At 46.7% G+C, this 16708-nt stretch overlaps 2 protein-coding genes across 2 annotated transcripts in view; one reads left to right on the forward strand and one right to left on the reverse strand.

Moving 5' to 3' along the window:
* Positions 1 to 3018: 3018 nt before the first annotated feature.
* LOC139159289 (uncharacterized) overlaps positions 3019 to 16708 on the reverse strand; it is a 30053-nt gene continuing 16363 nt past the window's right edge. The window contains 7 exon segments of the mRNA XM_070736617.1: positions 3019 to 3606; positions 3609 to 4169; positions 5981 to 6043; positions 6812 to 6870; positions 7236 to 7315; positions 12142 to 12326; positions 14043 to 14532. Coding sequence (XP_070592718.1) covers positions 3506 to 3606; positions 3609 to 4169; positions 5981 to 6043; positions 6812 to 6870; positions 7236 to 7315; positions 12142 to 12326; positions 14043 to 14532 — 1539 coding nt within the window. The 3' untranslated portion in view covers positions 3019 to 3505.
* On the forward strand, positions 6246 to 15965 carry LOC139160095 (GTPase IMAP family member 4-like). Its single transcript, XM_070737627.1, has 4 exons — positions 6246 to 6387; positions 12715 to 12768; positions 13296 to 13323; positions 14126 to 15965. The coding sequence occupies exons 2-4, from the start codon at positions 12736 to 12738 to the stop codon at positions 14782 to 14784; spliced, it is 720 nt and encodes a 239-aa protein (XP_070593728.1). The 5' UTR covers positions 6246 to 6387; positions 12715 to 12735; the 3' UTR covers positions 14785 to 15965.

Below are 16708 nucleotides of genomic sequence, written 5' to 3' on the forward strand. Positions count from 1 at the left end.
GGAACCAGCTCCCCCCTGAGATTAGAACTGCCCCCACCCTCCTTGCCTTTCGCAAACTCCTTAAAACCCACCTCTGCTGTCAGGCATGGGGAAACTGAAACATCTGCCCCTTGCCCATGTTGTTCTGGTGTTTGATTTGACTGTGTGCTTGTTTTTATATATTCTGGGGTTGTTTTTATGAATTTTTTAGCCTAAAATTGTAATTGGATTGGTGGGTATTGGATTTGTCATTATGTACTGCTTTGTCATTGTTGTGAGCCGCCCCGAGTCTGCGGAGAGGGGCAGCATATAAATCCAATAAATCTAATCTAATCTAATCTATAAGAGAAAGGAGAGGGAACTGCGGAGGTGTTCTAGTCCACCCCCTGTGCTCCAATAGGGGACCTTTACAGAGTCAGAGTTGGAAGGGGACCTCTGAGGTCATCTGGTTCAATTCCCTGCTCAACAGGAGATTAGCAGAATCAAAGGGTTAGAAGGGACCTTGGAGAACATCTAGTCCAACCCCACTGCTAGAGAAGGAGGCTCTTAAAGAATAAGGGAGTGGGAAGGGACTTTGGGGGGGTCTTCTAGTCCAGCCCCCTGCTGGAGCAGGAGACCCTTATAGAATCATAGTTTAGTTTAGTTTAGTTTAGTTTTATTGGATTTGTATGCCGCCCCTCTCCGAAGACTCGGGGCGGCTAACAGCAATAATAAAACAGTGTACAGTAATAATCCAATACTAAAAACGATTAAAAACCCATTAATATAAAAAACCAAACATACATACAGACGTACCATGCATAAAATTGTAAAGGCCTAGGGGGAAAGAATAAAGTAGACAGAAAATATGATAATAATCACAAGGTAATTGCAAGTACAGTTTATAGGATATATGATATGTGATGGTTCTATTTTGATTCTACGGCATCCATAAGTTTTACTTCCCAGTTTCCGGCAGCGTGTATGTTTCCATGTCCAGTCAGCGAAGCAGTGGAAATAATGTGCCGGTGCCTGGAGGCTGTTGGGGTCTGGATGGGTGTCAACAGACTCAAACTCCACCCTAATAAGATGGAGTGGCTGTGGGGTTTGCCTCCCAAGGACAATTCCATCTGTCCGTCCAGTATCCTGGGGGGGGGGGGAAATCATTGACCCCCTCAGAGAGGGTCTGCAACTTTGGCGTCCTCCTCAATCCACAGCTCACATTAGAGAAACACCTTTCAGCTGTGGCGAGGGAGGCGTTTGCCCAGGTTCGCCTGGTGCGCCAGTTGCGGCCCTATTTGGACTGGGGGTCACTGCTCATAGTCACTCATTCACTCATCACCTCGAGGCTCAACTACTGTAACGCTCTCTACATGGGGCAACCTTTGAAGACTGTTTGGAAACTTCAGATTGTGCAGAATGCAGCTGCGAGAGCAATCATGGGCTTCCCTAAATATGCCCATGTTACTCCAACACTCCGCAGTCTGCATTGGTTGCCAATCAGTTTTCAGTCACAATTCAAAGTGTTGGTTATGACCTATAAAGCCCTTCATGGCATCGGACCAGAATATCTCCGGGACTACCTTCTGCTGCACGAATCCCAGCGACCAGTTAGGTCCCACAGAGTTGGCCTTCTCCGGGTCTTGTCGACTAAACAATGTCGTTTGGCGGGACCCAGGAGAAGAGCCTTCTCAGTGGCAGCCCCGACCCTCTGGAACCATCTCCCCCCAGAGATCAGAATTGCCCCCCCTCCTCGCCTTTCGTAAGCTCCTTAAAACCCACCTCTGCCGTCAGGCATGGGGGAATTGAGATATTCCCTTCCCCCAAGGCCTATACAATTTATGCATGGTATGTTTGTGTTTATGTTTGGTTTTTTAAATAAGGGTTTTAAAAATTATGTTAAATATTAGATTTGTTACATGTTGTTTTATTATTGTTGTTAGCCGCCCCGAGTCTACGGAGAGGGGCGGCATACAAACAAACAAACAAACAAATAAATAAATAAATAAATAAATGGCTTATGGGAAAGAGGAAGTAAAAAATACAGAAAAGGTGTTTATATTTCTTTTTTTAAATTTTTTTAATTGATATTTCAAGACAAAACAAAGACATACATAGAAACATACAACATTTTAAAAAAAGGAGCCCATACTGCCCCACTCTTTTCAGAAGTTAAAAAATGGAAATAAAAGTCCTATAGATCATGTTAAGAAAAGGAAGAAGAACAATGGTGTTTATGATATTTCACAGTGTGGAATTAATGATTAGAATTAATGATTAGAATAATAAAAGCATTATTAAGGTATATTGGAAAATACATATGTTGGGGTGTCTCCCTCAGCGTCGTTTGCTGATTGGGAGCCAACCAGAAGTCATTCCAACTTTTAAAGGACAAAGGTATACACCATGAGAAATAACATTTGGGCGATGGAGTAGACCTTTTGGCAGAGTCAACAGGCCAACCGGAACAGACACCAAAGCAGGTTGAGGATCCATCATTCTGGCTTTCGGTTCCGCTCGACAGACATCGGACATGTTCGTCCTCTAAGCCAGTGATTTTCAACCTTTTTTGAGCCGCGGCACATTTTTTACATTTTTAAATCCTGGGACACGCCACCAACCAAAATGACACCCTAAGACACTTTCCTCTCTTTTTCCATCCCTGTCTCCTCCCCACCCTTGTGTGTGTGTGTGTGTGTATACACACTCTTGAACCATTTCCAAAAACAGGTGAGGGCTGGGGGGTTGTGTCTTATTCTTTGGGTGCTTTAAATCAAGAGTCACTTCTCTCTCTCTTTTGTTTCTCTCTCTTGCCTCTCATTCTGTCTCAATCATTTTCTCATTTCTCTTTTTTTCCTCTCCTTTTTGCTCATTTCTCTCTCTCTCTCTCTTGCTTTCTTTCTCTCTCTCTTGCTTTCTTCCTCTCTCACTCTTTCTCTATCTCTTTCTCTCCCTCTTTCTCTCTCCCTCTCTTGCTTTCTTTCTCTCTCACTCTTTCTCTCTCTCTTTCTCTCTCTCTTTCTCTCTCTCTTGCTTTCTTTCTCTCTCTCTCTTGCTTGCTTTCTTTCTCTCTCTCTCTTGCTTTCTTTCTCTTTCTCTCTCTCTCTTGCTTTCTTTCTCTCTCACTCTTTCTCTCTTTCTCTCTCTCTCTTGCTTTCTTTCTCTCTCACTCTTTCTCTCTCTCTTTCTCTCTCTCTTGCTTTCTTTCTCTCTTGCTTTCTCTCTCTTGCTTTCTTTCTCTCTCTCTCTTTTGTTTCCCTCTCTTGCCTCTCATTCTGTCTCAATCATTTTCTCATTTCTCTTTTTTTCCTCTCCTTTTTGCTCATTTCTCTCTCTCTTGCTTTCTTTCTCTCTCTCTCTTGCTTTCTTTCTCTCTCAGTCTTTCTCTATCTTTCTCTCTCTCTCTCTTGCTTTCTTTCTCTCTCTTTCTCTCTCTTGCTTTCTTTCTCTCTCACTCTTTTTCTCTCTCTCTCTCTTTCTCTCTCTCAGCAAAAAGTTGCGAGACCGGAACCTGAGCTTCCTTTTTCACGGCACACCTGACCATGTCTCACGGCACACTAGTGTGCCGCGGCACACTGGTTGAAAAACACTGCTTTAAGCTGCACTCCAGATAGAGCTGGTTGACGTAGTACCACCCGCCGTCCCCCACGCTGTCTCCACTGACTCCAAGACCTGCCTCTCCCGCTCGGCTCCCACCGAGGCTTTGTCGTCGAGCCCGCAGAAGTGGTTCTTCCACCGCTGTATCAGGTCCCAGAGATTACTGACGGGATTCCTGGGGACGTCCTCTCGTGGGGGTTCTCCACCAGAATCCTCTGCATGGCTGAACCGAATGGTTTTGGGCCGAGCAGACTGGGGTCCAAAATTATCCTGGACACCTTTTGCGGTGGTCGTGTCTTCGGTGGTGAAGCATCCCATCTGGGTCGCCAAGATAAGGGTGTGAGACCTGGGCCAGGAGAGTTCGACGCGAGCCATGATCTCCCGTTGCATGATCTTGTCCTATGTTTCCAAATCGAACATGGCAGGTGGGTTGAGTACGGAGATCTTCATGCCCGGCCAGCTTCCCTGACCCTTTTGGCAACTCAGGGGAGTGGTCTTGGCCGCTAAAACGGACTCAAACTCCATCCGGCTGAGGATGGTGTTGGCTGTGGCGCTCTTCCCACCACCTGTTTTTCCGACCAGGATCAGCCGGAGTTTGAGTTTGACATTTTTCCCTGTGAGTTTGGAAGACGACTGTTACATAGAAACATAGAAACATAGAAACATAGAAGTCTGACGGCAGAAAAAGACCTCCTGGTCCATCTAGTCTGCCCTTATACTATTTTCTGTATTTTAGGATGGATGGATGTTTGTGCCAGACATGTTTAAATTCAGTTACTGTGGATTTACCAACCACGTCTGCTGGAAGTTTGTTCCAAGGATCTACTACTCCTTCAGTAAAATAATATTTTCTCATGTTGCTTTTGATCTTTCCCCCAACTAACTTCCCTCCTGGACCTTATTTAACCCTTTAATATATTTAAATGTTTCGATCATGTCCCCCCTTTTCCTTCTGTCCTCCAGACTATACAGATTGAGTTCATTAAGTCTTTCCTGATACGTTTTATGCTTAAGACCTTCCACCATTCTTGTAGCCCATTCTTTGGACCCGTTCAATTTTGTCACTATCTTTTTGTAGGTGAGGTCTCCAGAACTGAACACAGTATTCCAAATGTGGTCTCACCAGCGCTCTATACAGCGGGATCACAATCTCCCTCTTCCTGCTCGTTATACCTCTAGCTATGCAGCCAAGCATCCTACTTGCTTTCCCTACCGCCTGACTGCACTGTTCACCCATTTTGAGACTGTCAGAAATCACTACCCCTAAATCCTTTTCTTCTGAAGTATTTGCTAACACAGAACTGCCAATACAATACTCAGATTGAGGATTCCTTTTCCCCAAGTGCATTATTTTACATTTGGAAACATTAAACTGCAGTTTCCATTGCTTTGACCTTTTATCTAGTAAAGCTAAATCATTTACCATATTACATGATTTAGCTTTACTAGATAAATGGTTACAAAAGGGAAACGAGACTTTGCCTGGGAAAGGCCCCTGAAGTGAATGTTCCAGAAACACTGACATCCCCCGTGGCCTTGAGTGTTGTTGATGCACTCTTCTTTCTTTTCCTCTCTTCCTTCCTTTCTTTCTCTTTCCCTTCTTCCTTTCTGCCTTCCTCCCTTGCTTTCCTTCCTTCTTCCTCCCTCCGTCCCATGCATATCCTCCCTTTATTCTTTCCTTCCGTGCTTCCTTTCCTTACTCTTTTTCTTCTTTCCTCCCGCTCTCCCTCCCTTTTCTTTTCTTCCTTTCTGATTCCTTCCTCCTCTTCCTCCTCCTTCCCTCCCTTCCATCAGATCCCTCCTTCCCTCCCTCCCTCCTTCCTCTTTGCTCTTCCTTCCTTCCTTCCAACCTGCCTCCTTCTTTTCTTTCTTCTTTCTTTCCTTCTCTCTTTCTTCACTCTTTCTCCATCCTTCCTTCTTCTCTCTTTTCTTTCTTTTTCTCCTTTTTTCTTCTCTTTCTTTTTTCCCTTCCTTCTTTTGTTCCTTCCTTCTTTCTCCTTTTCACTTTCTCCTTCCATCCTTCTCTCTCTTTTCTTTTTTCTCCCTTTTCCTTCTTTTCCTGCTTCCTTCCTTCCTTCCATCCTTTCTTTCTTTTATTCTTTTTCCTTTCTTACCCTCTGTCCCTCCTTCATTTCTTCACCTTTGTTTTTCTTCCTTCCTTCTGTCCTTTCTTTGTTTGTTTCTTTCTTTTTCTTCATTTGTTTCCCTTTTTTCTTTCTTTCTTCATTTGTTTCCCTCCCTCCCTTCTTTCTTTCTCCTTTGTTTGTTTCCTTTCTTTCTTTCTCTTTCTTTTCCCTCCTTTCTTTCTTTCTTTCTCTTTCTTTTCCCTCCTTTCTTTCTTTCTTTCTTTCTCTTTCCTCCTTCCTTCCCTCCCTCCCCTTCTCCCTTTCTCCTGGGTTTCCAGGAGAACTTTAGGAGCTTTTACCTCTCTTGCCATCCATCTCTCCTCCAACTCGGGCCACTTCGGATCTCCCGCTTTTCAAAATCCCTGCAGGGAAAAAAAAAAAGCAGAATCCAAAGCGCGCTCTCTCTCTTCCCTCCCTCCCTCCACCCCTTGCTTGAGTCAGGGGCTCCAGAAGAGGTTCTGTGCATCCCAGGACCCAGTTTGTGCTTGAGAACCTCCCCTGGGCCGGTTGGATCGCGGCTGCGCCACTGCAACCCCGCCCTACACTCAACCCCCCCCCCTCTACCACACACCGGGATGTGGTCAAAGAATGAGGGGCGAAGGAGCGAGGTAGAACTAACCCCTCCCCCTCTCTACTCAACTGGCGGCTCCTGCGAGGCGCGCAGGAAAGATCCAAAGCCATCCGGAGAATCCGCGCAGCAGCCTAGGTGGGAGTGGGAGCAGGGGAAGAGGGAGAGGTGGGGGGTCCTCCAGTGGGGGGGGGCTTAGGGGGGAGGGAATCACACACCCCCGCCCCGAGGCGACTAGCATCCCGACAAGCCGACCAAAATGAGCGCAGCCTTTCCCGGCGCGGAAAAGTGCAGAGATTTTGGAAGAAGAGGCTTGAGGAGGGGGGGGGGGGGCTGCCTTCGGGGGTTTGGGCGTCGGGAGTCCCCTCTTAACCTTCTTTTTCTTTCTCTTCTGACCCCCTCCCCCGCGCCCCCCTCCCCTCGGATGCCCTCCTTCCCTCCTTTCGTTCTGGGGGCTGGCGGAGGGGAAATGGGGGAGGGGGAAAACGCCCCTCCCTTTGATTTTATCTTTTTAAAAATCCCCCTTCCATCTTCCCAAGACTTTCGCTTTTCCTGTTCCCACCTTCACTTTTTCTTTTCCGACCGGCAGCTGTTCCCATAGAGGGGCTGTTTTCGGTTTTCCTGCGTTGTTTTTGGGGGGAGGGGGAATGGGGGAGGGGAAACGCCCCTCCCTTTAAATATTTTTTTTAAATTAAAATTTCCCTCCTCCCTCTTCCTAAAACTTTCGCTTTTTCTGTCCCTTCTCTTTTCCGACAGGTAGCTGTTCCCAATGGGGGGGGGGCGCTATGTTTGGTTTTCCTGCGTGGGGAGGGCGGAGGGGGAGGGCGGAAAGGGACACGCTCCTCCCTTTGAATATTTTTTTAAAAATTAAATTTTAAATTAAATTGGGGAGGGGGAAAGGGAAGCGCCCCTCCCTTTGAAGGGGCATGCACCGAAATTGGGGGGGGAAGCTGAAATCTCCCATGAGATTTGGCTTCCCCACATACATGGAAGCCAAATCCTGCACCGGGCACATTTGCGCCCTCTCGGCCGGTTCTGGTACAGCCCGCAATGGTTCCATTTTTGGCTGTGATGGTCAAAACAGTGCTCAGCAAAGGCTGCATGTGGCCTAGACGGGCTTTATTTTTGACCCCAAAGGTTTCTTGCGGCCTTTCTGCAGGGAAAAAAAATGGAGGCAGCACACTTGAACTCTGTTTGTTTACCGGTCGAGGGCTGCTAAGGATTCCTCGATGGAGGCAAAAACGGAGCTGCTGGAGCGAGGTCGGATTTGCCGAGCCCCACCCCTGCTGCGCCTGTGTCAAACTACGTTTCCCCAGCGCTCCCGGTGAAACAGAAATCAAATTGGATGCGTCCTGCACAAATGGAGAAAGATCGAGCGGTTCAAACCAAAAATGGAAACTTCGCCCGAGACGGGTCCATTTTCTTGCTATTTTTAAAAGAACCACTGACTTTTCCGATTCTCCTGGCCACCGCTACCTTTTTTTGCACCAATGCGCTGTTGACCTTTTCAGCCGCGGAGTGTCAAAACTCAATTTCTTTTCTTTTTTAAAATATCTTTATTGATTATTTACATTAATAAAAACAAGACACCATAAAAGGAAAACATACATAGATACATACAAACAAGACATAATAGAGCATTATGCTTTATACATTGTGTAGCCTTGGTATCAGAACTTAGAATGGATACCTGCTGTGTAGCAGGATATTTTTATTTGCAGCTCATTCATTTGCAACCATTTCAATTGTTACTTACCAGTGCACGTTAATCTCCTTAAGTTATCAGTATCTATTTCTCTATATTTCTTTTCGTTTCATCTATATTTGTTCTGTGGTGTGGTCGTTCGTTAAAGTAACTATATTTACATCTGATAGCAGTTGGTTTTCATCTCCATTTTTCTCCGTTTTCATTTGAAGGTATATTTGCAATAAAAATTTTAAGTATTTGTATACTTTTTTTTGTTTATCCAGACATATCAACTGTCCCAAGTACATTGTGGAATTCCTTGTTATCTTTATCCTGTAGTTCTTGAGTAAGCTTAGTTATCTCTACAACCTCATAGACCTTTGGTATCAAATTGAACATAGTCGGGAGGGTCTCCTGCTTCCAATGTTGGGCGTATATGAGTCTTGCTGCGGTTGTTATATGTAGTCTTAAGTGTCTGTCATTTTTTGGTAATTTTGTGCCTAATTATTCCCAGAAGGAAGAATTCCGGTTTTAATGGTATTTTTCCCCCTATTATTTGTTCGATAGTATCTTTAACTTTCTTCCAGAATTCCTTGACTAGTGGACATGTCCACCACATATGGTAGTATGTACCTATTTTCTCTTTACATTTCCAACACTTCGGGGATAGTCTAGGGTACATCTTAGCTAATCAAGCAGGTGCAAGTGCCACCTGTAAAACATTTTGTATATGTTTTCTCTGTATGGGACAGATAACATTTATTTATAGTTAGGCATCCATAGTTTCTCCCACTCATCTAAATTTATAGTATAGCTGAAACTTTGGCCCCATGCTATCATGGGGGCCTTTACTTCTTCCTCCACCAATTCTTGTTGTAAAAAGTGCTTATATATCTTGGAAATTAATTTTTCGTCTGGTCCAAAAAGGATTTTATCTAAGTTATTTGTTTTTTGGAATCCCAGTTTATTTCTATCTTCATTGTATCTTGATTTGATCTGATAGTATTGAATCTAGTCTAGATTAATCCCTTTTTGTTGCAGATCTTATTTTGCAATTATCTAACATTTGTTGAGAAGGTGGTGGCGCTCCAGCTCCAGCAGTCCTTGGAAGAAGCCGATTATCTAGGCCCTCAACAGTCAGGATTCAGCCCCGGCTACAGCACGGAAACTGCTTTGGTCGCGCTGATGGATGATCTCTGGCGGGCCCGGGACAGGGGTTTATCCTCTGTCCTGGTGCTTCTTGACCTCTCAGCGGCTTTCGATACCATCGACCATGGTATCCTTCTGCGCCAGCTGGAGGGGTTGGGAGTGGGAAGCACTGTTCTTCAGTGGTACTTCTCTGGTCGGTTGCAGTCGGTGTTAGTGGGGGGTCAGAGGTCGACCTCTAGGTCGCTCCCTTGTGGGGTACCTCAGGGGTCGGTCCTCTCCCCCCTGCTATTTAATATCTACATGAAACCGCTGGGTGAGATCATCCAAGGGCATGGGATGAGGTATCATCAGTATGCAGATGATACCCAGCTCTACATCTCCACTCCTTGTCCAGTCAGCGAAGCAGTGGAATGATGTGCCAGTGCCTGGAGGCTGTTGGGGTCTGGATGGGTGTCAACAGACTCAAGCTCAACCCTGATAAGACGGAGTGGATGTGGGTTTTGCCTCCCAAGGACAATTCTATCTGTCCGTCCATCACCCTGGGGGGGAGTTATTGACCCCCTCAGAGAGGGTCTGCAACTTGGGTGTCCTTCTCGATCCACAGCTCACATTAGAGAAATATCTTTCAGCTCAGGCGAGGGGGGCCTTTGCCCAGGTTCACCTGGTGCACCAGTTGCGGCCCTATTTGGACTGGGAGTCACTGCTCACAGTCACTCATGCCCTCATCATCTCGAGGTTCGACTACTGTAATGCTCAGAAGAGCCTTTTCTGTGGCAGCCCTGGCCTTTTGGAACCAACTCCCCCCAGAGATTAGAATTGCCCCCACCCTCCTTGCCTTTCGTAAGCTTCTTAAAACCTACCTCTGCCATCAGGCATGGGGGAACTGAGATATTCTTTTCCCCTAGGCCTTACAATTTACGCATGGTATGTTTGTATGTATGTTTGGTTTTATAATAAGGTTTTTTTTAGTTCTTTAGTATTGGATTGTTACATGCTGTTTTTTATCACTGTTGTTAGCTGCCCCGAGTCTGTGGAGAAGGGCGGCATACAAATCCAATAAAATAAATAAATAAATAAATAAAATAAATGTGATCATATATTATTATTTTATTCATATTCATTGTGTTGGGGTATGTAATCGCTTCATTTCATTGAGGGTTACCGTATTTTTCGCTCCATAAGACGCAGTTTTTTTCCTCTCAAAGTAGGATGAAAAATCAGCCACGTCTTATGGAGCGAAGATGCAGGCAGGGAGGGGGGGGAGGTGCTGGAGCAGAGGGGGGGCGCGATATACTCATCTGGAGACCGCCGCCTCTGTCGCCGCCTCTCCTCTTCCCAACCCCGAAGAGAGCCGCGCCTTTCGGCCTCCGGAAGTGCTGGGCCGGGGGACGCCTCCACCCCGCAGGTTTAGGAGGCGGAGCAGCACCGGAGGAGTGTTGGCGGTTCCGAGCCTTTGGGAAGGCTACGGGAATCGCTTCAGGAGGCGGGGAGGTCTCGAAGACCCAAAACCCAGCCAGTCGCTCGCAGCCGGCCGCCGCCTGTGCAAAGTTTGGCTGCGAACTCGGCTGGCTAGCTGCTGCCTGGCCCCCTCCCTCCCGGAGGAGGGTCTCCCTTCTCACCACCAGCGGCGCTCCCCCCGCCAGCCAGCCAGCCAAGCCCCGCGCCCGCCGGAGCCAGCTCTTCGCTCTCCCCCCGCCGCCCGCCACGTTTGCAGGAGGTGGGGAGGGTCGGGTGGCCCGCCAAGGCCAGGAGGGACGCCGCTGTCCCCCTTTCCCTCTCTCCGCCCGCCGCTGCGCCTCCTGCTGAGCCCCCTCGGCCCCGCGCGGCACCTGTCAGAGGAAGCTGCCCTGTCCCGGCCAGGATCCGGGGGCGAGGTCGTCGGGGTTTGAGGGGCCCTAAACCGCCCACATCAGAAAAACAGAAAAAATAAGGGAGAAAGAAAGAGAGAGAAGGAAGAGGAGAGATAGAAAGGGGGAGAGAGAAAGAGGGAGAGATAGAGAAAGAGAGAGAGAAAGAGAGAGATACAAAGAGAGTGAGTGAGAGAAGGAGAGATAAGAGAGAGAAAGAAAGAGGGACAGAGAGAAAGAAAGAGAGGGACAGAGAGAAAGAAAGAGAGGGACAGAGAGAAAGAAAGAGGGACAGAGAGAAAGAAAGAGAGGGACAGAGAGAAAGAAAGAGAGGGACAGAGAGAAAGAAAGAGAGGGACAGAGAGAAAGAAAGAGAGGGACAGAGAGAAAGAAAGAAAGAGGGACAGAGAGAAAGAAAGAGAGGGACAGAGAGAAAGAAAGAGAGGGACAGAGAGAAAGAAAGAGGGACAGAGAGAAAGAAAGAGAAGAACAGAGAGAAAGAAAGAGAGGGTCAGAGAAAGGGAGAGGAGAGATAGAAAGGGGGAGAGAGAAAGAGGGAGAGATAGAGAAGGAGAGAGAGAAAGAGAGAGATACAAAGAGAGTGAGTGAGAGAAGGAGAGATAAGAGAGAGAAAGAAAGAGGGACAGAGAGAAAGAAAGAGAAGAACAGAGAGAAAGAAATAGAGGGACAGAGAAAGGGAGAGAGAGATAGAAAGGGGGAGAGAGAAAGAGGGAGAGATAGAGAAGGAGAGAGAGAAAGAGAGAGATACAAAGAGAGTGAGTGAGAGGAGAGATAAGAGAGAGAAAGAAAGAGGGACAGAGAGAAAGAAAGGGACAGAGAGAAAGAAAGGGACAGAGAGAAAGAAAGAGAGGGACAGAGAGAAAGAAAGAGGGACAGAGAGAAAGAAAGAGAGGGACAGAGAGAAAGAAAGAGGGACAGAGAGAAAGAAAGAGAGGGACAGAGAGAAAGAAAGAGAGGGACAGAGAAAGGGAGAGAGAGAAAGAGAAAGAAAGGTAGAGAGAAAGAGGGAGAGATAGAAAGAAAGAGAGAGGGGGGCTTGTTTGTATATTTTCCCAATTCCCCTAGGGCAGTGTTATTGTAATAAATATTTTAGCCTACTTTTTGGCTCAAAATATTTTTTTTCTATTTTCCTCCTCTAAAAACTAGGTGCGTCTTATCAGCAGGTGCGTCTTATAGAGCGAAAAATACGGTATGTTTGATCTTGGGGGACAGGGGTGGTGGAGGCATGGCCAGGGGTGTGGCCATCTGGGGGGAGGGTGAATCTATTACAATGGCCTCCCATGGTGCGCTGCTGGCCAAAATGCAGGTCGGCAAGGCCTTGTCGTGGCCCTGCTGAGCTTCATTTTCGGCTGTGATGGCCTCCTGCAGCCCTCCTGCTGGCCAAAACAAAGTCATTGCAGGCAAGAAACGGAGCTCGGGAAGGGCTGCATGATTTTTGCCGGTGGAGACACCCTGCCGGACGGTCCTTTGCTATTTCCAGGGCGGCTCCCTGGGCCCAAATTTAATCACCCCAGTTCAGGTCAGCCGGGGGTGGTAAGAAGCCAGAGGGGGCACAGGACTAAACTGAGACATTTTTCGGTCCAAGGCAGGCCCCCTTTAGTACTGCTGCAAAAGGCATGAGGGGTTGGTTCTCCTGTTTCCTTCTCCCCCCCAAAAAAGGGGGCGCTGGGATGGACTCTCCCTTTCTCACCTCAAGAAGGGGGGTGTCTCTCCCTCAATTCCCCAGACTGCTGCCAATCTTCTTTCTTCTCTTTGCCACAGAACGGACCTCAGCAGATAGAAATGGCGTTGCAATGGCTTTGGCAGCTGTTCTCGGTAAGTGTAAAGAAGGCATATGAGTGTGTAAATTTGGGGCAAGGGGGGGTGTTCTGCTCCAAGTGTGTCACAATTTGGGGGGACTGGCTAAGCATCCACCCCACCATTTTCCCCCTCCCCTCCAGACCAGCCTTATCTGATTTTTTTTAAAGTAATTTTTAGTTTTTATATTATTTTATATTTTAAAATAATTTTTAAAAACAATATAGATAAAAAAACATAAATGCAACATACGAACACACAAAGACACACACACCCAAAGATATTCAAATTAAAATATTCTCATCCACTAAACACATTATCTCTGTAATTTTTACAGCTATTGCAGACTGCCACAAGAGGGTGTCAGAGTTCATAATCTAACTGTTTAGGCTGGCTCTGCAATGTCTCTGCATCGTAGTCAAGTGCTACAGCTAAAATGGGTTCAGGCTTCCCTCCATGGGCAAAATGGGAACTCAGTGGGGGGAGAGGAGGGCAGGGGAGGGGAGAGTCCCTTCCAAGCCGTGTTTCTTTCTCATTTCTTCCAGGGAGCTGCGGAAGGGGAGGACAGTCCAGGTAAGCGAGAAGGGCAGTGCACCTTGCATTGGGGGGTAGGTGCGGGTGGTAGCAAGGGTAGGTGTGGGTGGTAGTGAGGGAGACCCACCCCCACCCTACGGTCTGAATACAACCACCATCCAGAAGCCAAACCACAGCAGTGCCACCAACTGCTGCACCCTCCTCTGACATGCACACAAAGCAAACTGACACACACCAAAAACACATGTGCATCGGCCTGAAGATGATAAATGAGACCTCATCAGAACATTCTCTGAATCTCTGAAACTTATGCAGGAAGAAACCCGAATATGCCAAGGCTGAAATAGATCTATCCTAGTTTCCCTTAATTTTAAAAAATTCAGCACACACACATACAAAAAGAGAGAGAGAGAAACAGACAGACAGACAATAGATACCATGTTTCCCCAAAAATAAGACAGGGTGTTATTTTGTTTTGATCCTCGAAATATGGTCCTGGCCTTATTATTGGGGGAGGGATCTTATTATTTTGGGGGAGCAGGGAGAGAGGGAGGGAAGGAGAGAGGGCGAGAGAGAGAGAGATATCAAACTCCCAGAAAATCGAGAGATTTGGGCAGTTCAAACAAGTATCAAGATTTAGTGCATATTTAAGCTCCCTACAAGAATCTGATCTACTAATGGTTAAGGGAAATGAGCGGGACATAAGAAAGGCTGAATTTAGATCTCTTGTGAGCTCGTAGGAATTCATGACCAATGACCTGTTTGATGCCTCCTCTGGGCATCTCCCACCACGCTGCTGACCGGTCCCCTTTCTTCTCCCTCTGCCCCCTTTGGGTTGTAGGGCCCGAACAAAGGATCGTCCTGGTGGGCAAAACCGGCAATGGGAAAAGCGCGACAGCGAACACAATCCTGGGAAGCCCAGTCTTTGAATCCAAGATGGCTTTCAGTTCCGTCACCAAATGCTGCCAAATGAAGGAGACCCTGCTGGATGGCAGGAAGGTGGTGGTCGTAGATACACCCGGATTCCTCGACACGGAGTATACCGAGAAAAAAACGGCTGCCGAAGTGAGACAATGCGTGAAGTTTTGCTCCCCGGGACCGCACGCCATCCTGCAGGTGATTCGTCCGGGCCGTTTCACTGAGGAGGAAGAAGAAGTGGCTCGGTTGATCAAGCAGATCTTCTGCCTCAAGGCCAAGGATTACATGATCCTCTTGTTCACCCGCAAAGATGACCTGAAAGAGACGTCCCTAGAGAAATTCATCCGCAAGGGAAACTCCACACTCAAGGAACAGGTGAAGTTGTGTGGATACCGTTACCTGGCTTTCGACAACAAGGCCAAAGGGAAAGAACAAGAAGCTCAGGTGGCAAAGCTGGTGGCCATGATTGATCAGCTGATGAAGAAGAACAAAGACGCCCCTTGCTACACAGAAGAGATGATGACGGAGGACAAGGAGAACTTAAAAAAAATGCAAAAACTTTCCCGGTGTTCTATCCTTTAGGGTACACCACCCCCACCCCAAATTCTGCACTTCTGCTCCATGAATGGCAAGGAGCCCACTCAGCAATTCTACATTTGTTTTCCTTCCTTCCTTCTTTCCTTCCTCCCATTCCTTCTTCCCTCTTCCTCTCCTTCCTTCCTTCTATCTTTCCTCCCTACCCTTCCTTCCTTCCACTCATTGGTCTTTTGGGGTTAAGTTATATAGAATTTAATTTTGTTTTACTTGTTTTCCTTACTTTTTACATATTTATAATGACTTACCCAATTGTACCATCAATTCCATGCTGTATAAAAATCTGATTTGCCTCTATCTTGCAGTTCATATATCATTTTTGTTAATTCTGTGTATTCATAGATTTTAGAAGAGCCATGCATGCATGCATCTTTATATAGTAGATAATCAGGGGTGGGCTACTGCCCGGACGCGGGGGAACTCAGTTGAGTAGCAAAAATGGAGCTCCATTTTCGCTACTGGGTGGAGCTCCATTTTCGCTATTCCGCTGAGTTTCCCCCCCACACACACATCCAGGCAGTAGCCTACCCCGATTATCTACTATATAAAGAGTATGCACGCATGGCTCTTCTAAAATTATACACATTTACTGCTATAGGAAAAACATACCTAGAGCCCAGAAGGGGAAAAAAGAAAAAAATGAAAATTTTGCTACCGGTACTGTGTATCTGACCAAAATTTTGCTACCAGTACTGGATACCTGACTGTACCCATAGGAGCCCCTCACTGCCTTTAGGGTACGCCACCTCCACCCCAAATTCTCTGCCTTTGCTCCATGAATGGCAAGGAACCCACTCAGCAATTCTACATTTGTTTTCCTTCCTTCCTTTCCTTTCTTCTTTTCTTCCTCTCATTCCTTCCTCCCTCTCCTTTCTTCCTTCCTTCTTTCCTTCCTTTCTTTGTAAGTCATGTCCTTCTAACACCAATAGTCTTTTATTTCTAAGAAAGATCCAATCTTTTATCCATGTCATTGCCGCCGCTTTCTCTAACATCTTGTAGGTTTTTAAAGCTGATTCTCAATCTTTTCCCTTGCCATATAAATTTAGTTGTCATTTTGTTTAGCTCGTTAAAAGAGTCTTATCTATTTTGATGGGAATTGTAGAGAATAAAAACAATAGTCTCGGTAATATATTCATCTTAATAAAAGCTATTCTGCTCATCAGTGATAACTGAAGAGTCTTCCATTTTTCCAATGTCCAAATCAAAACAAAATCCCCACTGCTGCTCCTAATCAAGATTTTATCAGTCACATTTACGTGTCAATTACTAGGACTTTTAATGCAGTTGTTAGATATATGTAAATTTTGCGTCCCTTCTGATCGCCTACGCAGATCATTTTGCTTCCATCGCCATTTGCAACGCAGTCGCTGCCTTCAAAATTATGGCAATCAGCTTCAGTCCAGATTGAAACAAGCAGCAGGGACTCACTTTCTAAAACATTCTAATCATATGTAACACTGATCGTGCGATAGCAGGGGGGAAAAGATCAGGTTTTTCACTTTCAGTTCCTTGTCATATATTCAGCAGCTTCGCGGAGACGTCCTTCCTGGAGTCCACCTTTCGGCTGGCCAGGAAGGACGTCTTCGTGACATCAAAGCTCCGCCCATGGAATTCCCTATTGGGATTCCCCACCTCCATTTGAGACTCCAGACCAGCCGACAGCTCCGCGGCTATTCTGGCAAGGTGACAGCCGGGTGGCGGGGCTTCTCGGCGGCCTCCCAAACCTGAACGCCGAACCCGAACTTTTGCCGAACTTCTGGGTTTGGTGTTCGGGAGAATGCCGAGAAGCCCCCCTGCTGTTTCAAAAGGCGACAGCCAGGTGGTGGCGCTTCTTGGCGGCCTTACGAACCCGAACCTGAACTTCCAGGTTCGGCATTCGGGCGGCGGGTTCGTAAGGTGAAAAAAGTTCATA

This window comes from Erythrolamprus reginae, chromosome 2 (genome assembly GCF_031021105.1).
Source record: "Erythrolamprus reginae isolate rEryReg1 chromosome 2, rEryReg1.hap1, whole genome shotgun sequence".
Taxonomy (NCBI): Eukaryota; Metazoa; Chordata; class Lepidosauria; order Squamata; family Dipsadidae; genus Erythrolamprus; species Erythrolamprus reginae.